This window comes from Lates calcarifer, linkage group LG20 (genome assembly GCF_001640805.2).
Source record: "Lates calcarifer isolate ASB-BC8 linkage group LG20, TLL_Latcal_v3, whole genome shotgun sequence".
Lineage (NCBI taxonomy): Eukaryota > Metazoa > Chordata > Actinopteri > Centropomidae > Lates > Lates calcarifer.
In genome coordinates this window covers 12343317-12365299 of record NC_066852.1, presented here as the reverse complement: position 1 = coordinate 12365299, position 21983 = coordinate 12343317, and the positions used below count along the sequence as shown (strand labels likewise).

General features: G+C 41.8%; 1 protein-coding gene across 1 annotated transcript; it reads right to left on the bottom strand.

Moving 5' to 3' along the window:
* Nucleotides 1-5555: 5555 nt before the first annotated feature.
* LOC108893933 (forkhead box protein O1-A) lies at nucleotides 5556-21958 on the bottom strand. The gene is made up of 4 exons (XM_018692411.2): nucleotides 21097-21958; nucleotides 9541-9732; nucleotides 8237-9447; nucleotides 5556-8150 (listed from the first exon to the last, which is right to left on the bottom strand). Exons 1-3 carry the CDS (start codon nucleotides 21709-21711, stop codon nucleotides 8260-8262), a joined length of 1995 nt encoding a protein of 664 aa, XP_018547927.1. The 5' UTR covers nucleotides 21712-21958; the 3' UTR covers nucleotides 5556-8150; nucleotides 8237-8259.
* Nucleotides 21959-21983: the final 25 nt, after the last annotated feature.

The window sequence follows — 21983 nt, the reverse complement described above, 5'->3', positions numbered from 1 at the left end:
ACTCATTGGTTTCTTGTGGAAACATTAGCCTTAATCTGGCAGGGATGGTCCAATGGAAAGATTCGACTGGTTGAATCATAGGAGGTGTAAGAACCAGTGCTGGGACTATACCACTTGACCACTCTTCATGCTAAACACCTGGTCAAAATTGACACAGTCTAGGTCAATATGACGCTGGCTGGGTTAACTTCATCCAGTGTTGATGGGTTGGTTTATTTCTGTTATTTATCCATATTAAAATATTTTTAGTTGTACAAAACAATATGTATGTGACATTCAAAACTACAAAGGATAATATATTGACATGTCACTTCACAAACACATTCTAAATTAATGAGGTAAAATTGCTAGCATGCAACTCTGTCATAATTCTGTCACCCCTGAGCAAACACCCAGCCCAGAGTCACAGGTAACCAGAACTGTTTGCACCCATACAACCAACCTGGTTTTCTCTGTTTCCTGTTGAAGCAATACCAATCTGCAGGCTGCTGCTAGGTTAACCTCATCATGAATTAATATTTATCCTGGCAGAGATGCATTGCTGCTCTGACGCTGGGTGTGCGTGTGCATCTTGTGTTTTACATTAGCAAAACTCCAATAACCCAAACCCCCTAATTTCCTGGCTTTGTGCCTGGGCTACACACATAAATTAGTCTGGCCCCAGCTTGCTGTGCAACCCCTCCAGGGGGAGAAACTACTGAACAAAGGTCCACCTTATTTATACAAGCATGGCAGGAATAATCTCCATCAGCTCTGATGTGCATTAAACAAACATTCATCGTCCACTCTGCAGATGTTAATAGAGGTTCTGCTGCTTTTCCTATGAGTCAATTAAGAGCATCAAGAGCACAGCAAGACACCTTTAAACCAAACCTGTGTCATGATGTAATGTTTGTGCTGCAGAATAACCTCTACATTCAGAGTCACAAAAACAAATGTTTGTAATTTGTTGCATAAATGATTAGTGGTAAAACTGTGATAAATTACAGGCATAGGCTACCCACAATACACTAAAATCTCCAAACTGTTATCTTAGTCCGAGCATATTACAGGTGCATCTCAAAAAGTTAGAATACTGTGGAAAAGTTCTTTTTTGTCGGATGGAAGCATGAAGTGCTCTAAGATCTCTTGGTAGACAGCTGCATTGACTTTGGACCTGATAAAACACAGTGGATCAACACCAGCAGATGACATGGCACCCCAAACTATGGAAACTTCACACTGGACTTCAAGCAACTTGGATTCTGTGCCTCTCCACTCATCCTTCAGACTCTGGGACCTTGATTTCCAAATGAAATGCAAAATTTACTTTCATCTGAAAAGAGGACTTTGGTCTAGTCCTTTATCTCCTCAGACCAGGTAAGACGCTTCTGACATTGTCTCTGGTTCAGAAGTGGCTTGACACAAGGACTGCAACACTTGTAGCCCATTTCCCGGACACATCTCTGTGTGGTGGCTCTTGATGCACTGACTCCAGCTTCAGTCCACTCCTCGTGAAGCTTGCCCAAGTTCTTGAATCAGCCTTGCTTGACAATCTCCTCAAGGCTGAGATCATGCTTGTTACTTTTCCTACCACACTTTTCCCTTCCAGTCAACTTTCCATGAATACGCTTTGATACAGCACTCTGCAAACAGCCAGGTCTTTCAGTGACAATCTTCTGTGGCTTACCCTCCTTGTGAAGGGTGTCAGTGAGAGTCTTCTGGACAGCTGTTAAGTCAGCAGTCTTCCCCATGATTGTGGTTGTGTGTACTGAACCAGAGAGATTCATGGTATTTATACTGCATAAATTGTGATTTACTTAAACTCCAAATGAGATATTCTAATATTTTGAGATACACTATTTTCTGTTTTTCTTAGCTGTAGACCTTAATTATCAACATTAAAATAAAATTAAAAAAACGCTTGAAATGTAATGAATCTAGAATATGTACAATTTCCACTTTCTGAATTAACTGACAAAAAAATATTGAACTTTTTCACGATATTCCAATTTTTTGAGATGCACCAGTATGTCATTGTAAATCTTAGGTATCAGCATCATCATAAACCTCAACCAATTTTATAAACACACATGTGTTAGTTTTATGCAATACACAATAGCACACAAGCAACAGCTGTAACATATTTATGAATATTGATGCATATTATGTTATGAATACTTATGTTTACTACAGAAGTGCTGTTGACTAAATGCAGTTCTGGAAGAAAACACTGTGAACACAGTGAACAGAGGACAGAAAAAAGGCTGGTGAGAAGATTCCACAGAAAGAGTTTGATGTTTTGAGAATATACCTTTTCTTGCTAAGAGTTAGATTATGAGATTCACACCACTGTGTCTCTACACTAATAACTCAGATAACCACTCTTTACAACAGTGGTGAGCAGAACAGCAACTCAGAAAGCACAACATGTCAAATCTTGAGGTGGATGGGCTCACCAAGACTGGACAGTTGAGGACTAGAAAAACATAGCCTGGTCTGATGAATCTAGATTTCTGCTTGGGTACGATGGTAGGATCAGAATTTGGTGTCAACAGCATGAATCCATGGAACCAACCTGACTTGTGTTGGCTGCTGGTGGTGTAATGGTGTGGGGAATATTTTCTTTGCACACTTTTTAACTATGGTTTGAATGCCACAGCCTATCTGAGTATTGTTGCTGATCATGTGCATCCCTCTTTGGCTACAATTTACCGTCTTCTTGCTTTCAGCATGATAATACACCAAAAGTCGACTCAAACTAGTTTCATGATCATCACAATGAGTTCAGTATACTTCAGCGCTCTCCCCTGTCACCAGAGCTGAATGCAATGCAACACGTCTGAGATGTGGTAGACTGTGAGAGATTGGCAGCATGAATAATGCCACTGACAAATCTGAATAAATTATGTCATGCAATTCTGTGGATGCGCCTTCACATCAGTATGTGCCACGCAGGCTGAATCTCTGTCTTTCCATTAACCTTGTATGCAACTGTGCCTCTTAAATTTACCTTATGTGCTGTTTGAACATGCAGTAACAGGAAAACAACAAAAAAAAAAGGGTATTTCCCAAAACATCAAAGTATTTATTATAAATGTTCATACTTTTGTGTAAGTTGAGCAGTAGTTCATATGTCGGCTATGCTAGAGTGCATGGTTTGTAGCCAGTGAGGCAGAGAAGATGTGCCCCAGTCAAACAAATAGGTGACGGCAGACATCTACACTTAGCCACCCAACCAGGCTTCTCCTAACACACTTTATTGACCAGTCAGGCAGGAGAGATGACCCAATGGCTCTGGAAACAACAACCACTTAAGCAGCATATTTGTAATGTGCCTCTATGCTGTTGAATGGCTCTCATGGTGTGATTAATTGTGTATGAAGATGGCTGGGTGTGGTACTATTAAGAGAATACATTTGAGAAATGAGTGATGGAAGACAAGCACAAGTACAGAAGTTTTTGAAGTGGCATGGAATGTAATGTGGCTTATTTTCATACAGGAAATGAATCTGCTATCAGTCGCATCAAGTTTATCACATTTGGTGGAGACAAAAGTGTGAAAAGATGTTGAGATATTATAATTATAATAACATATAATTATATATTATAATAACTTCCATTCCATTTGGTATTTTCTCAAACTCCACTTAAATATTTCCTGTTCCCAGTAAAACCTGTTAACTGAGCTTGTTTTACGTTTACGAGTAGGTAGTAGACTTCAGGTGGCAACAAACAGGCCACATGGATGATGATTAATTTACAGTTTGTTCACATTTGTTACCATGAAAATGTTATGTTTCTGGGAAACAATTCTGAAGTTGTGGGTTGAAATGGGTTGCAGCCTGCTCATTTTCTGAATACTCAGCTTAACCAGCAGCTAAGTTTCATGCTGCGGATGTTCTGAGCTCAGCGAAAATATATATGTAAAGCACAACATGCAATGGATTTCATCTGACTGCCTTCTACTTTAAATGTCTCATTACTTTTTTTCAGCTTTGTGGTTTCATTTAAGGGGGCTGCATGATCATGTCATTAGCTCAGAGATTAAATTCAGTGATAACGTAGGTGGATTTTCTCGCATGGTAACCGCTTTCTCAGCATTTTGCACCATGGACACCTACTTTCTTTTTTTTGATAAATTAACTCAAGAAGAAGCAAGACAACTTGCACGAAACTCTATATGAATGTGACATTATGTGCTGTTTTTATGTCTCTCAAAATGCCAGCAGTTTACTTGAAATTAACAACTGAACTGAGACATAGGCACTTCAGTACAGAGGCCACATCAGTCAGTCAGTGTGGGTGATACTAAAACTCTAAAGGAAGCGGACATGAGAGGACAGACAGTCTTGCAATAGCTGAGAAGCCAACCACCCACTATAATAAGACATCATTCATGAACATAATTACATAGAGACTGCAAAGACTCAGGAGGAGGATAGGACAGCAACTTTTTGTGTCTGAGTGTGGCCGTCTAAAGCAGGCACAAACACCTTAAGACGTAGTCAGACGACATGTTGAGCAACCTTGTTTGTGTGAAGCACACTGAGGCCTTAAGAAACCCTCAGTCTGTTCTAATGGTATCCATTTATATTAATTAGGAAATGTTTAGATTTACTGCCCCACTGCTACACAATTTCTGTTAAAGACCCAACTGCAGGAACCCAGGTCACAGCTCATTCAATGCCAGTTAGCCAAGAAACTGTAGAGGCTCAGTGAGTCACCATAGGAAGGAATGAAAATGTGCCTTGATAGTGATCAGAAGTTGTGGAAAACTTTTAACTACTGCACTGGGCTGATAACCTGGAAACGATCTGCAGGCAGAGAGTTGGAGGTACAGTGTGTTTTTGTTGTGCTAATATAATGTGAATCAGCAATAACACGTTTCATTCATTCATTCATTGCACTTCCCACAGGTAAATGCTCACATGTCATTTACGATAACAATCGCATGACTCAGTGATTTGTTTTCATTGCAGAAAGATTTGCACATACACTTACTGTACTAGCTATGAAAATGAATGATAGTTTTAGGTTCAAGGAATCAACACTCAAATCAAGTTATCAGCCATAAAAGGCTTCTCTTTGCCAGAAGTGAACAGTGGCAAAAGTTGATAGGTTTGTCAGTGGTGGTGCTCTTGGTGTTAGATTTGACTTCCTGGGTGATAAATTTATTGAAGCCCACAGTGAGATGTGAGATGTGACATCTGCATCTGTGACTCATTTGGTCTCTCACCTAGGAGGAAGCATTTTCTAAAGGCTACATAAGGACAACTGAACAACAAAATAATGTACTTTACTGTTTCATGCATAAGATTGATATGACTGACCTGTGTAACCCGGCATGATCTCTGAGGATCTTGGTGAGAGCGAGTGGGCTGGATACTGTACTGTATGTGCTTAATGTGGTGTTTTTATACTGCACAAACCTCATTCCTCACCACCAGCCTCACTGTTTAAAATGCTCTAAGGCACAGGAGTTGCATACAGTTAGGACTTCAAGTTCTTGTCTGCCCAAAACCCACAAAACAAAAAATAAAGATACAACTGTAATAAAGATACACAAATGCAACTCTGTTTTTCTTCCTTTAATTATGAGCTGACATGGCGATTTATGCCCTGGAATGGGTTACATAGAAAAAAAAAAAAAAAGAATTATTTCAACAATACCTCGATGTAGATATCAAAGACAAAATAAGACACTCAATATTTTCCTGCAAATAATATTTGCACATAGGTAGATGTCATCATTTGTGTAATGTCAAATATTACACCTAAAAATGCACTATGCTCTTTTTCATCATCAAATGTAACAGGCTCAAGTACTTTTGTAAATTTAATCTCATTTGTGCAAGGTAGCTATGTTGACCCATTACTAAAATACTCCTATCACATATTTTATTTTTAATAGGCTTCAGTAATTCTAGAAATAGTACTTTTATGCCCCAACATAATTCAATTATGTCTACTGAATTTCTTACATTGAGTTTTGACTGAACACATGAATATACATTTTTTAAAAGTCTTTCAAAATCTATAATTTCATACAAATTTGTATTTAATTTAAGCTGTAGCTGTGCTGTCACATAACGTTTACTATAAACTAATGGCTATAATCCTCAAGCACAAGAAAACATTAGAAATGCAAAGACAGATGAACAGGTCCAAATACAACTGGTTTCAGAATTAATCAAACACACACACAAAAAAGTAAAAATTGAGATGAATTCAATACATTACTCACTGAGGAAAATGGCAGGAAAAATCCCTTCAACACTTCAGAGGTAAAATATTTTGAGGTATGAGTGTTCATATATTTATTGATATAGGTTGGACTTAGATATGTAAACAACCATTTCTAACACAATCATACATAAGAGTATAATATTTCAGTACAATTCTTACAAGTAATTTAAAACCTTCATATACAAAAATGTACTACTGAAGAAAATAATATTTACAACATTAAAAGTCTGTAAGACCGTGTAGGCACAGTGCGAACGCTTTCGTTGAATTGCGTTTGGTGGAGTAGAGAACTCTTTGGTGCATAAAAACTGTAGCTGAGCTTTGAAGGCCATCATCCATTTCCAGTCAATTCAGGATCTCATCATCTCCACCTACTCCTGCTCACCCTGTATCAGACAGCATTAGTCAGGTCAAAATCTCCAAAGTTCCCCAAAATGTCCCTTTTTCAGTGAGTGAGCTTTGACTTTAACTTGATCACCATTTGATCACCAGTTCATCAAAAGCAGTTTTTGTTTTTCATAGCCACAGAAGTTCATGTAATCATAGAGAGAGTTGGGAGGTTTTCCCCTGACAGCAACATTCATAATTAATGAGTCTGATGAGGCAAAATAATATGCTTAGGGACCTGTGCGATAGGTGTTCCCAAACACTCACAATTTCTCAACATCTCTTACTGCATGAAAACTTCTCTACATTAATTGAGACCGATACAGACTTTTAGTAAACTGTTTTCAGAAGGCAACATTTCTAATGTATCTGTAATTTCCTTCTTTAATATTAGTTTGACGTAAAAAAAAAAAAAAAAATTACAGCAATACAATATCATATAACTCAAATACAGTATACACATTGTACACAGCATAGGCACACACATTTTCATAAGCATACAAAGTAAAAAGCAAAAATCCATCAGCTAAACTTAGAGTAAAAACATAAATAAATATTTTCATACAGTATCTGAATGATGAGATAATTTCAGTCAGAGATGCAGCTTGTGTCAAAATTTCTATCAAGGATTTACTGGTGTTTTTTTCACAATCTGCTATGTGGTCCATTACTGTACATATCCTTTTGTACACTGTACATTTCCTCTGGCTTAATTCGCTATTTTGATAATGTTAATGTGTTAATGTGTTTCACTATGACGATGATACACTGGTTTATCTATCAAGCCTAATTATCTCACTAGAGTGAGAGTGTAATCTTTTGCCATTCGGGGCTGGATGCTGAAACATTATCTCAAATTTAATCTGAAATTTGTCTCACTGATCAGACCATACAGAACATCTGACTGGGCAGGTTTTTGGGTCTATTAGAACATTATACAGCAAGATTTCAGTGCCAATTTCAGTCTATACATGAAATTTTAAGCACAGGACCAAAAACCACTTAATGAGTTCAATGAAACTGAGGAAAGATGCTGTTATCACTAACTTCATACTGCTGTGTTGACTCCATATTAATCCAATACTGGCTCCATTCACCAGATGGTACCAAACTGGCCACAAATCATATGCATAATTTTTTTACAGGCTATTTTTTTTGTCAGGCACTCTGTCTTATTTGATATACTATACTATATATTTTAATATGCCATGAATCGGCAAAAATAATCAAATATAAGACAAACAAGACTAGTTTGCAAATGCAGGCTTGTCAGTTTCTGTCATAAAATATTTTTTAAACAGGTTCAGTGCTGTTATAAATGGCAACAGGTTTGGCTGCTGTGTCTTATTTCAGTATCTGGATCTGAGTGATAAACAGAAGTGTAAAGTAACATACATTCTTAGACATGGAGCTGCAACTCAAGACATACAAAACTGTGAAAAAAAACTTTGTGTCAAATGCTCTGTGGAGAGTAATGGTGGTGGCTTTTTCCAATCTCTAAATCACAGTGACTGATGGCAAGATGCTGAGAAAACCTGTAAGAGAGAACAGAAAATGTTCAAGGAGGTTTGCTGAAAGTTTGAATAACTGTACATCCTGCTAGACTAATTGTCAGTCTCACCTGTTTGTGATCCACAGTGTGTCCTAGCCTGACACCCAGCTGTGTGTGGTGGTCTTCACCCTCTGGGGAAACCCATGAGGTCCAGCTGTGGGGTCAAAGTTAAAGTCCAGTGCCCCATCATCCATGAGGGTGTCGTGGAGGACAGACTCCATGTCACATTCAAGCCTCTCGATGGACATGTTGTCCAGGTCACTGGGCAGCCGCTCCTGATGGTGACCATGTGGGTGAACAGAGTTAAGCTCCCTGTAGCCGTTACTTCTGCCGTAGCTTGCCGAGACATCATTAGTGTGTGCTGGATGTCCCCGGGGCTGCTGCATGCATGTCCTCAGGCTGGTCATCCGAGGAGGAGCCCCTGAAAGACTAGTCAGGCTAGTCAGTGGGATCATGTTACAGCTATTCAAGTCTCGTGAGGTTGAAGGACCCTGGCTATGTATAGCTTGTGGGTTTACATGAGGAACTGGGTGTCTCTGAGGAGGATTCATCATTTTTACTGCACTATGACCCCCCGCATGGCTCTGGCTGCTGTAAGTGGGTAACAGGCAACCTCCCCTCCCAACCTGGGACACCAGTGTATCCCTAGAGGTCATCATGTCCCTACTAGCATCTGCATCTGTGGTCAGCAACTCTTTGAGGAGGCCAGCAGAGCAGATATACTGGTTCTCATAAGCCCCAAAGCCAGGCTTGGTCTCTGGCAGCGTCTGCATGGGAGCAGGGGAGAGAGGGTTCATCCTCACCTGGCCGTACATGCACTTTCGGTAGTCCTGCTGTGTGTGCGGGGTCAAGCCAGATGAGTTGTAGGGGCTACTCTGAAGCATGGCAGCATTTGAGGAATGCGAGGAGTCGGAGCCCAGCGGTGGGTTTTTGGGAGACAGCAGGTTCAGGTTATCCAGCAGGCTCTCCATGACATTCTCTGAGCCATGTTGGCCCAAGGATCCAGTAACCTCAGACAGACTGGGCAGCGTGGAGGTTATCTTGGTCCCTGTCGCGCCAGGATACATCAAGTGGCCGTCGGACTCCCCCAGGTCATCCTGTTCGGAAGGGAAAGGCGAATGGTGACCGCTGAGAGTGCTGGCATCAGAACTGGTACGCGTCCTAAAGGAGCTCCAGGTTTCAAAGTCCTCGTTACTGTGGGAGTTTGGGCTTCCAAGCCAGTTAGAGTACTGGGAACTAGGGCTGCCAGCTCCTCCCTCAGCCCCTTCTTGTAGAGCCATCTGGGCAGAGAAAAAGATAAAAACCTCACATAGGCTGTAGACAATTAATACACATTAACTATACAAGTACAGAATTAATTAATGGAACTGTACCTTTTTCTTTGTCGCCTTTCCTCTGCTCTTGGCAAGTTTGCTGTTGTTGTCCATGGAGGCAGCTCTGCGTCGAGGTGACTTTCCATTCTTTCCTCCTTCTGGGTTCAGCATCCACCAGGAGCTTTTTCCTGTTCCCTCATTCTGTATGCGTACAAACCGGCTGTGCAGGGACAGGTTGTGTCTGATGGAGTTCTGTAGGGGAAAAGAATGAATTGTTTCTAAGTAACAGCTCTGTATTTTCTTTATGAATGACTAACTATTCCAGTTAAGTGTTCAAGGTTGGAAAGCCATGTTATGCAAAGAAATGCTGATCCTGGTGAAAAAAGAAGCAACCATCCCTTCCTTTGCTTTTCAATAGGAATGAGAAGGTGTTTTATCTTGCAGAGGAAACATTTGACATTTTTTATACAGAGTGGAGAGGGAGCCGGTAACTGAGTGTGATGTCAAAGCTGGCAGATTAACAGAAAGCATGTGTACATCCATATCCTCTGCTAACAATATTATGTCTACCAAGCTTTTTCCACTCCCTCCTCACGCTCTCCCGAGAAACCGAAACTGTTCACTTTGGCATGAGGGAGCGAGGGATGGATGGAATGTGTGGTGTCATTTATTTTACACTACATAAATATTTGGTACTCTTGCAAAAACAGACGTCAGAAAAGCAAGTGTACAGTATCAGTTACTGAATATGACGGCAAAACAAAAGAAATGACTAAAGGCACAACAGAAAAGCCTGGCCAGATTTTTTTCTCCAAGCACAAGAACCTATAATGAAAGAAAAGTAAATGAAAAGTACAGAAAAAAAAAAACCTAGACGTACCATGAGCTAAGCAATGTTTAGCATTTTTGTGTATTTGACAGTTTTAAAAGTGTTTTCACATGACTTGTATCCATCACTGCCTCCTCCTCTTTCACGTTAAAATGCATTTCCATCACAGTGCTTTTTATAACCTTTATTAAAATCCATGTGATGTGGGTTTCCTTGAAGTTTTAACTTTTTAATTTGTCCCATTTAGCTCTTGTCATCCTTTAATTGCTTGCAGCTGTGCTTGTATTAGGTTGGTCATCCTATTCCCTCCTCACAGTATGCAATATTCATATGTTTCCTGTGATTTCAGGTTTTATCAGCACAGCCCTATCCCACCCTTTCAGCAGCACTGCTCCAGCAAACTGAAAAAACAGCACAACACACTTGTAAAGTTGCTAATTTTAGAAGATGCGTTACCGAACAAATTAGAACAGAATCATCACCGCTGTTGGAAACGTGTATAAAGATTCAACCTTGTCTGAGTTTTGTCTCAAACCCAGAGTCCTACTTTGACAACAACCCTACTGAAAGAGCTGATTCAGTCTGTATTTCTTTGGTTTTTACCCAACCCAACTATATGTGGTCACATTTGTCCTTGTGCTAACACGTATACACCTAAAGCCTCATTTAGTACGTTTTCTTTAATGCTATGTTAAAAACCCTAAAGAGGATAGACGAGCCACCTCCTGCGGTAATTCCCTCAGGAAGAAAAACAACGATGGCTGGGGAACAGGGAGACAGTCATGCAGGACACAGATGCGCTATGGCTCGGTCTCTCTGGACAAAGTGTTCCCAATGTGCAACTCATGGCTGTGCTGGATAGAGGCTACAATAAAAGACCAAAGAGCAACACAAGACAAACTAGCAGGGAATTTCCCTTCAATACCCATGTGAACCCAAAAGCAGCTCCCTGCAGTTAGTAAAGCCAGATGTCCCCAACCACAGGATTCAACAGGGATATACAAAGCATGGAGATAAAGACACTCACATTCAAAACAACAGACAGATTGTCTGAGTGTGTCTGCGAAATGTTGGTCTTGGTTTGGGGTAATGGTTTTCAGCAGACGCATTCAGTACTTGTTAATCATCGGAGTATGACTCATATTCAATCATATTAATATGACAGAAATATATCCTACTAAATTAAGATTTATCTGTGAATTATTTATTGTAAGAATATTAACACTCATAACTCTCTAATAGAAAAAAAGTAGTTAAAGAACTATTTCTTATCGAGGATGGAACAGAAACAGAAAAAAAACATTAAAACTATTTTGAGAAATATTTTTAAAACAGTCCCCATATGAAGGCACTGGACCACAGTGAGTTCAACCTCAAGCGATACATCAAGCCTCTGAAGCCTGATCCTCAGAGCAGAAGCAGTGGGCCGTGCACAAAGGAGAAATTTTCACTGAAAAAGAAAGCAGAGGGAGGTTACAGAGTTCGAGGTGAGGACGGGGCGGGTGGCAGAGTGAGATGTTTATGCCTGCGGAGCTGAGGTCAATGAGTTCACTGTGTGCTAAACACGAGCTCCTCAGCCGGCGCTGACAGAGACATGCAAACAGGTTGGATGGAGCAGAAACAGAGAGGGTGAGGAGGAGATGTGACGTGCTGGGCCGGACCGTCTGCTCTCTGAGTCACCACAACAGACCCCCCCCCACCCACCCCCACCCCACCAAACCAGGCTCCTCCCTTCTCTTCTACTGACGTTTGAATAAGGCTTCCTGTGTCAGAGGACATCCTGCACATGCAGGCTAGAGAAACCTGAGGTGAAGTTAATGCACGCTGCAAAATGCAATGCTCACTCTGACTTGTGCACACTTACTTCGTGACCTTTTCTCCCCCTTTTTCTCTCTTTTTATATGATCTCAATCTGTAACCGAAGGCAGGAAATGAGTCATTAGTGGAGGACCTGATATCTGAGCAGCGTGCTGCACCAGCTCTACTCACCGAATGACATGTCTTGCTCACACTTGGCTGAGATCACTGATAATATGCAAATATCTACTACAGCCTGATTAGTGCCCACAATAGATCATTGACTGCATGACTGGGCCCTGGGAAGGGGCATTCACCACTCGGCTTGGGATAATCCTTGTCTGAGACAGACCTCACCTCAGTCCAAAGAGAACAAAAGACATCCCCTGCCTCACTAATTCATGAGGTGCCCCACTCACACATTATTTCTCTGAAAGCCTGACCCAAGGTGCCCTATATGTGTTATTGTTGCTAAACTTCTCTCTGAAACGCATTGTTACGGCCCTCACTTTTAACAGACTTTGAAGTAGTAAAATATGTCACCTGTAGCTGCATGACAGCTCATCTGAATGTGGGGCATTAAGAAATCTATATGACCTTCACTGACCCCTCTTAGCAACCAGGGCAGTCCCCAGGCACAGATTATGGAGGGCTGTAGGTGACATAACTGTTTAAGCGAGAAGATTTATTCAGTTACTGAACACATGCATGTACAAGAGTTAAGGTGCATTTCATATAGTATACATCCTTACAAAATACTGAACTACAATGCAGCTTTGCCTTTGCCCTTTGCTCTTGGCTTGAAGACAAAATATCTTGCATGGCATTTGTGTGTGGGCGTGGCCATGATTAATGAGTGTTTAAAATATATTTTCAATGTCATTTCAGCATTGCTCCCAGCTTTGTAGCAACCAAAGACTAGATTCTTGCAAACTGTATGTCTTGTATGTTCTTCCAGAATAATGCTGCATCTGGTGCTACACTGCAGAATAAGTGATTTTTAATGTCACACTAGTTCTAGGTGATCTGGTGCAAGGACACCTGACATGGGAAAGATCTTTTTGCTTGTGACAAAATCTATTTTCAGTTTGCCCACAGAAGAGCCATATGCTGGGCAGCAGGGTGTGAATGTAGTGCAGCAGAAACCACTTGTCTCTCTACAGAGTGTGAGTCCACCTGCTGCTACCCAGCTCAGATACATGGCTGCACTGCGTTAGATTATGGAGACTCCTCCACCAGCTTACAACTCTCCCAGTGTACCCGATGATCTCTTCATCATCTGATCAGCATCATTGAGACAAACTGCTGCAGCATGAAATGACTCCTCCTACTGGACTTCAAAACAACCGAAATGACACAGCTGCTGTTTCTTGTGTAGCGAAGCATGAGGCTTGCAGTAACGGTCGCAGGATAAGTAAACAAACAAGGCCCAGTTGCAGGGACAGGTGCAGCCTCAGTGAAAGTGGCCTCACTCGCAATTGGTCCAAGCATTTTACATTCAGCACCAGACAAAACCACAGACAGGCCAAAGGATCTCCCAGGAGGCCAACTGCTGGAGAGCAGCTGTGTCTAAAATCAGAAGCTCAGGTTTATATCAATGATAAGGACCGATATTTAGTTGATGATAAAATGCAGCTTAAGTTAGCAGAATCACAAGCAAAGTCAGCAAAGTAGTTAGTAATATAAATTATGCAGAAATTAAAACGTTTGCATTAGCTACTATTAGCTACCATTAGCCACTGGTAAAACTCAGTAAGAAGTAATTACAGTCTCTTTTCAAGCTATACATTGTCATGTTTTATTTATTCTGCTGTGATTTAGTGTTATAGAACCATTTTCTATTTTTTGACTTCCAATTACTTCCAATACACTGACCTCAACAACGGTTTCAACCACAGTCAAAGCATTGTTTCTGAAATGCCTCTGCCCACATTGTTCCTCCAAAAAAGTTGTAGAGAGTGAGGAAAAATGTGGAACAATCATACATAAATCAAAATCACATTAACAGTGAAATAAGGAAGTATGCTAATCTCGTTGGCTGCCAGTGACCACAAAGAGCTGAGCTGTGGCAAACTTCATCACCAGTTTGTTGACTATGTCTACGTGCTGGCTGGGTCTTCGGTCATGTAGGAAATAAACAGACTTCTGTTAACTAGCTGATTGTGTAGTGCGCATTGTGCCAAGAGAGACTTCCTATTAGTGTTGGATGGTGTGTCTATAATTGGTATGACAGTATTAATGATTATTTTTCCAATAGAGATATATGTGTTCAGTGTGATCCACTGGTATACATTACATCAGACACAGCTCTTAACACATGCAAAACAAAAAAAAAGAATAAAAGGTTTTTTTTTTTTTTACATTTAAACAAATTTGTGAGGATAACTTGTGGAAAAGGTACATCACTCAGTAATCCTGTGAGATAAGTGTTGAGCTAACGTGTGTATAGTCATCACACTGCTTCTTTATTATATACTAACTTTTTCTGGTCACAAGGTGTGAAAATAAATGTTATCTTTAATAACCACTGTCATACTAGCACCACTACAGAGCAGACAGATATCTGGTGTAAATAAGCGAATAAGAGAGCATAGCACTTGCAGAGATTACAGTAAAAGGACAAGCCACTTCCTGACAGTGTCTTCCTGTGCACCCCCGCCCCTCCCCCTTCTCCTCTGACCCAAGAAGCGTGAGCGGAGTTGAAAATGAGCGTGGGATCTGAGTTTTCTGTTACAGGGCGGTAAAGAGGTGAGCGCGGTTGCAGAAGAAGATGAACCCTGTGGCTCAGTGTGGAGACCCTGTCGCCTCTTCATGGCTCCAGGCACAATGCAGGCTACTTCATTAACACTGAGCATCAAACTGAGTGACCTACTTCTGCAATGGCTTCAAAGTGGGACCATGAAAGGGAATGGAGAGCTTTGTGCTAGGATTTCAGCCCTAGATAAACAAGGAGGGTGCAAGTGAGATTGATAGACACAGTTAAACATCCTCACGTGATGTGCTATTGATAACAAAAAAAGTGATCCTCAATCCTACTTAAATGGCCCTTAAATATTCAGAAATACCAGGGCGATTAGACACTTAATCTCCAATCTTTCTCAGCCTGATCTTTAGAGTGACACACATTCTTTGCACACTTTACAGGGTAAAAAGGCACACTCATTTTTTTTTTACAGGATTGGACACTAATCTCAGTCACTTTTGACCCTGTTTCTCTTTCTTCACACCATATTTTTTGCCTCCCTCGGCACCCATGTCCTTTATGTTTTGAATAATGGCTTTGAGGCCAGGTCCTTTTTGTGAGCATAATATAGAGGGAGATTATTATCCTGCATAGGCTGGAGGACAATGCAGAAACCCACATGCCACAGATTCCACAGACTCACACATGTGTAGACAGCAGACTGTACACAGCCAGTCAGCTGACTGCTCCCCTCCTTCCCTCAAGCCACGGTCGCTCCACTTTGAAAGCCCCTGCCCCAAGCCTCCCTTTCTTCATGGGGTTACTTGAAGCATTCAGTGGGCCTCTTAAGTTCAGGGCAGGCCTCCCTTTTTAACCTTGTGATCCCAAGACAAATAGCTGGCAGTTATTCAGGTTTTTTTCTTCTTGCCTCTATTAGTAGCTGTTGTCTTTTTTCAGGCCTGTGTCCCCAAACTGAGTTCAAACTTTTTTGAGGATGATTCATTTTAAAATGTTATTAAAAAACCTTTACTCTATTAAAAAAGATGAAGTAAAACTTTTAAAAAAGAGAATTCCCTTTCTATTTAATAGACTACTTTGAATAGTCTATAGCCATGCTAGCAGGTCTGTGAGGCTATATTTGTAGGCATGATGGTGCTTTGAACTGAATGCTAACGTCAGCATGCTAACATGCCTACAATGGTAATGATAACATGCTGTTTAGCAGGTATAATGTTTACAGTGTTCAAATCCTAGGTTTGCAGCATTAGCATTGGTGCCAATTGCTAATAAGCACCATGTGTGAAGTCCGTCTGAGGCCGATGTGAATGTTATTACTTTTACATGGTTGTGTCATACAAACTGGATACCAGACTCAAAGGTGGCACAGGGGATTCCCAGGGGAAATCCCCTGGAAGAGGTCACTGAGACCCATTGGCAGCATCTCACGTCATACCATCTGAAAGTTATCAAAACATTTCACTCAAAATTATATTGGTGCCAGAGGAAGAGTTGGGGGACACCAAAGTCCATTGATATTCATCCTCTGGGGACCATGAATGCCTCTGCAAAATTTCATGACAATTCATCTGATACTTGTTCAGTGTAGGTGTAGCTGAAGCCACATGCGCGTTACCTTAGCTTTTCAAGTAACTTGCACTCAACCTGGGCTGCATGGTTGTTTGCATTTTGCCAACTCTGCAGTTCCGCTAGTGGGCATTTTCATCAGCTGTCACTTCATCTGGGAGATGTTGTTCAAATGGACGTAGAGTAAGCTTTTCCACTGAGCAGCTCATCTCATCCTGAATAAATACTGTCAGTGTTGTCTGTCACTAGTTTCCACAGTGGTCATATGCAAACATTAGGGACCAGACAGCACAATCAACAGGCTACTGATTTACAGTGAAGGGGCCCCTATGACACCCATGCTAGATGATATAGTAAGATAAACTGCTTTGCAACAGGCAGCCATTGCAAACATTACTACAGGCGGCGACCAAAACTTTCCATTCATCCATTAAGCACTGGTATAAAAATACCCAACCTGTCTCAGATCTGTGTTGCACTACAAAACCTTTAACACACTTCATAATCTTTATAATAGTTCAAAAAGGTAGGTAAGATACTTTCTCACAATTTACATGTTTTGAAATGAATGCCTCAGGCCCTCACTGCCAGTTAAACTCAGGGGTGCTACTTCCTGTTCCATTATTTAAGGTCACAGTTCACTGAGAAAAACAGTGGCACTGACAGTAAGATGGTAAAGTACCTTGCATGCTGCACACTACCACTCATACACACATTAATATCCCAGGGGAACCAGTCCTCCCAGTTGGTAGGGGCCCTCTCCCGTAGCAAAGGCATCGTGATAACTGAACTGCTACACAGCATTTTCGGAGGGAAAACAAAAAGAGTCTCCACAACACAAGGGGGACAGGAAGCTCTAGCAGAACCAGCATCGCCCCCATCCTGCCCTCCGCCCACCTTCAGTTTTCTAGGTGGGGCTGTGTAATCACTGAGGTTCAAACTCAATACCCTCCACCCACCATGAGGTCTCTGGCTTATCTCAGTCTGTCACTACAATCAAGGCTCACAAGCATGCATGTGGATTCTAAAGTCAACACAAAGGCCAGCATTTGACACAAAACTTTATAAAGCAGACTGGTGATTTCTTTTACCATGTGGTGGGAGCGACTGAAATGGAATAAACTGACTTCATGTAGAATTAGATGCACAAACATGGGCCATATATGGTCTCTCCCATTGGTAACTTCTCTTTTTCCAGCCCTGACCCTCATGTTTTGCAGGGCGGGGATGTTAACACATGGTACTGTTTTCCATCCACTCGGCAGGAAATGCATCATAGTTCATTGTGGGGGGACCGTCGTGTTTTTTTAACAGGAAAGTGTAAAAATAACTATTAGCCGGTGGTTCCAAGGCCCGGCGAGCATGCCAACATTTAGGAATGCAGGGGTTGAAGTAGAGATGTGTTGATTTCATATCAAAGATCAACAGGCTGGAGCTGCTGTCTTTGATGAAATGGGTGTTTGCATAGCGCTCTGTGAACAAAGAAGAATAATTAACAAGGAATAAAAGATCATCAGCTGGATTCACACTAATGTCAGTTCATGGTATGTGCCCAGCACATCATCTCACTGTGGCACTTCAAAGCTACTGGGCTACTGCAGTACAGGGTACAGAGTTCCTATGTCAATCCCTTTTTCCTCCAACATATGATTGACTAAGCGCTCTCTACATTATTTCAGCAGTAAATCAGAGGTCATCTATAATTTTTCCAAAATTTGCACACAGGTGTGTGTTTATAATGGCAAAACAATAAGATCAATATATGATCAATAATTTGAAAATGTGAGAGGCTTTTTTTCCCCAAATTTTGCAACATCAACAGTTGCTTTTATTACACAGTTTAATGAGAGAACATAAAGGTCATGATTACATGGACCCAAAGCTCTCTCAAGCTAAATGGGGATCACAGGGTGGAAAATTATCCAAGTTAACAGTCATGCTGATTGTGCTAATGATGTACTAAGTCACCAGCAACACCAGAAAATCATGGGATATGCAAATCTGAAATGTATCATTAGATAGCAGTACCTCATGCTCCTCTACCATCACCTCCTCTGTAAATGATGCACTCAGAAGACTGGGGCTTAGACCTGCAAAAAGGTATGTCATTCAAAGAGCTGCAGGGATCAGTCCCATAGTTTACAGACCTTGGTGCTACGTAACGTTGGCCTTAAAACTGACAAGTCTCTAATTCTCCAAACAACCCGAGCGTCTCTTGAACAAACACAAACACCTTCAGCAAAAGGCCAGAGAGAGGGCACAAAAGGAAGCGATAGGATAAAGAGCAGCAATCCCTTTCTCCAAGCCGTAGCATCCGCTGAGGAAACTCTAGAAGACAGGAACACAAAGATATGAGCGCACAGCTCAGGAATGGAGGATGTTTGACGTTGTTCCCAGCATCCCCTTCTCCCAGCGCCTTCCCCTCCGACACACTCCCCAACACTGATTGAGATGTTTGTGTCGCCTCCTGTTATTGTCAGGTTACCTCCGAACAGTTTACTCCATGCTGCCTTTGTGACAAAAACTCCCCCCAAACAATATTTGTCTGCATTCCCACCAGCCAGTGCACCTATATTTAAGAAAGTGCAGTAGAAGACTTGCAGAAAGACTAAGAAAAGGAGGAAAGGGTGGTTTTGCAGAGCCATAAGTCATAATACAAGCTGTGATCAAGCTTTTTACGTGGGGGTGTTAAACAATGGAAACTATATTTGATTGAGGTCCACAAAGGCATTTCCTGACATAACTTCAAAATTACGTCTCACGAGGACACAGGGGTTACAGGAAGAGCTGCAAGCTCAACTATGAATTTGACTCAGATTTAGTTATGTGTGTAGGTTTTAATTAGTCCCTACTTTTGGGTGCATCATTGAGCTACTCTGGCTGCTCAGCTCATTTCTATCCTTCATGACTAATTTCACCTCACCTGGTGAGACAGTATCAAGACCTGGGTTAACGTGTTTGTGCGGGCATTAAATGCTTTTCCAACTTGTCCCTCGCACTAAATATTTCCAATACGTTTCCACAGCTTTCAGATTTCAGGATGGTACTGAGTTTTCTATGACTGTGGAAATGCTGCATAGACCATGAGTCAGTGTGTTTTGTGGTAATAGTGGAAAGACTGTTCCCACTGAGTTTTTTAAGGATAGGAAAAGGCATATCTGAGTATGTTAATCTGCATCCCTCTCCTCAGTCAAACCCTGTTTTCCGACACCTGGTTGACAGGTGCGTAATAAAACTGAAGACTACCTGCCACACCTTCCTGATGCCTTCAGTATTCTCCATACTTAACATTATTTTTACAGCGCGCCTCTTCAGGCCTCTACAAAGAGAAACATTCTCAGGCAGGCGTAAGGGATGTTTACATTCACACATGCTGGCTAGTGCTCTGCTGCTTTAGAGCCGTACGTTTCCTCACTGACACAGCAGAGAGGCGTGTGCTACCGCTGACAGAGGAAACCACTCCAAAACTTCAAAGGTTACGGAGATGCCAAAGTTCAGTTGTCATATTTCAGATTAACCATTGAACAATTCTGAAACCATGCTCATGGTTCATTTTTTAACCTTATCACACAAGAGAAAATATTACACTTCCTTCTCTGAGATGGGAGAAATTAAAAGATTTTTTTCCTGTCCTGTCCATTATTATTATGACTAGTCATTTCTAATGTATGATCAATATTATCCGGAGATATGAGTTCAGAACTTAAACCAGTGGGGAAAAATGGTGTCTGCAGAGCTCTGATTGTACTCTACTGTGGTAGAGGTGACTGGTTGATTTGAGTAGTGCAATACTCTGTGTGAAACCACGCACTTATCTGTGCTGCCTGCGCACATAATGAGTGGACAGTGATAAGTTGTATAGATGTGATCATAGGTCAGAAAAGTTGTCTCTCTCTGTGGTTTAAATTTCTCAGTCATGTCCGACTGACTCACATCACAGCGAGTGATCACACACACCAGGTATTCTGCTGTCGGCAGCTGATAGAAAACAATTGCTGTGACATCACTGACTGTGGGGTACGGAAAAACACAAGTGTTACTAATAACAAAATGACTAGAATTCAGCCACCTGTGATTTTCTTACTGTAACATCACCTTAAAAGGATATTAATCCCTATGTTTCCTATACTCAGCAGAGTAGGATGGAGACATTTTTGTAATGTCTGTGTTGAGAGTTTGAGAGTGATTTGTTATATTTTGCTACAGACTATGAATGAATCTGTAATCCACTACATGATGGACAAAATCTCCAGCATTTCTAGAACTTTGCTCTTTCTTTCTTAATGTGTAAAAAGTTAAAGGTGCATCAGTGCAGGCAGACACTGATGCAGATCTGACATCACAATGTTTGTGTCCTTCAGTCTCTGCACTTTTCCACTTACTGCATGTTATGTGGAGCAGATCAGGGATCAGTAACTGAGTCTTTTGAACAGTACTGACACTCGACACTTGCAGCCTATATTCACAACATAACAAAGGAGTCATTTATTGTTCTCTTTAAAAATCTGAAATGAGCTCTTAGGCCTTTTCGTGCCATTTTTTCCCAGTCCCAACTACACTGTGTGTTGATGTTCTTACTTTTGGTTTGATTGGTGATCTAAGAGTAAAAAGAGTTACAAGATAAAAATATCAACCATCTCAGGTTCATCCTAAACAACTGGATGCTCACGTGCGCGCGTGCACACACATACACATAAGCCCTCGCGTGCACGCAGACACTCACCTTCCAGCCCGCGGAGCTATTACTGTCTCCTTTATCCTTGAAGTAAGGCACACTCTTCACCATCCAGTCGTAAATCTGAGACAGTGTCAGCCTCTTCTCAGGTGAGCTGTCTATCGCCTTGGTAATCAGGTCAGCGTACGACATGTTCCCCCAGGCGTTACGACGGGACGAGCTGTGGCTGCTCTTCCTCTGGCCGGAGCCGCTCAGGGGCGCGACGCCGGGAGGAGGCACCTGTTGCTGCTGAGGCGGCAGCTGCGGACCCGGGAGCTGCTGCTGGTGCTGAAGGTGATGGAGGCGGTGGTGGTGGTGGTGATGGTGGTGATGTAGATGCGCACAGTTTCCGTCCCGACACTGAAAATCGTTACAGGGGACTGGCGGTTTCTGCTCCGTGTACTCTTCATAGTCCTCCTCCAACAAGCCGAGGTTACTGATGAACTCGGTGTTTCCTCCCGGCTCCTGCTGCACCGACGGTGCCGGGGAGGATGTGTTGGAGCCGGCCGGGTCGATAAGCTCCGGTCGGGGCAACGGCCAAGTGCACGAACGCGGGCGAGAAAGAGGCTCAAAGTCCGGGTCTATTTCGACCGGCTGTGTTTGTGGTGGCGGTACCTCAGCCATGTCAGGGTCAAACCAGAGCTTACTGTCACATAGACGCTCACTTAAAGAAACTGATGGGAAAAAAACTCACACGGGTAAAAATATAAAAACGCTGCGTTCACGCAGCAGATCCCAGTACAGAGCCAGAGAAGATAAGAGAGGTCTGGAATTTAAAAGTCGGAGAATAGTTTCGTTCAAGGTCTTCACAGAAGTTCACACCATCCTGCACCGACTAGTTGCAGCTCTCAAGTCTGCCGCTCTGTCAGTGTTAACAAGTAGTACAGTGTCTGGTG

Excerpts from the sequence above, each read along its gene's own strand:
- LOC108893933 (XM_018692411.2), bottom strand. The coding sequence starts at position 21,711 with ATGGCTGAGGTACCGCCACCACAAACACAGCCGGTCGAAATAGACCCG. Across the intron at positions 9,733-21,096 it reads ATAGCTCCGCGGGCTGGAAG|AACTCCATCAGACACAACCT; the intron begins GTGAGTGTCTGC and ends TTTCCCCTACAG. Across the intron at positions 9,448-9,540 it reads GAAAGGCGACAAAGAAAAAG|ATGGCTCTACAAGAAGGGGC; the intron begins GTACAGTTCCAT and ends TTCTCTGCCCAG.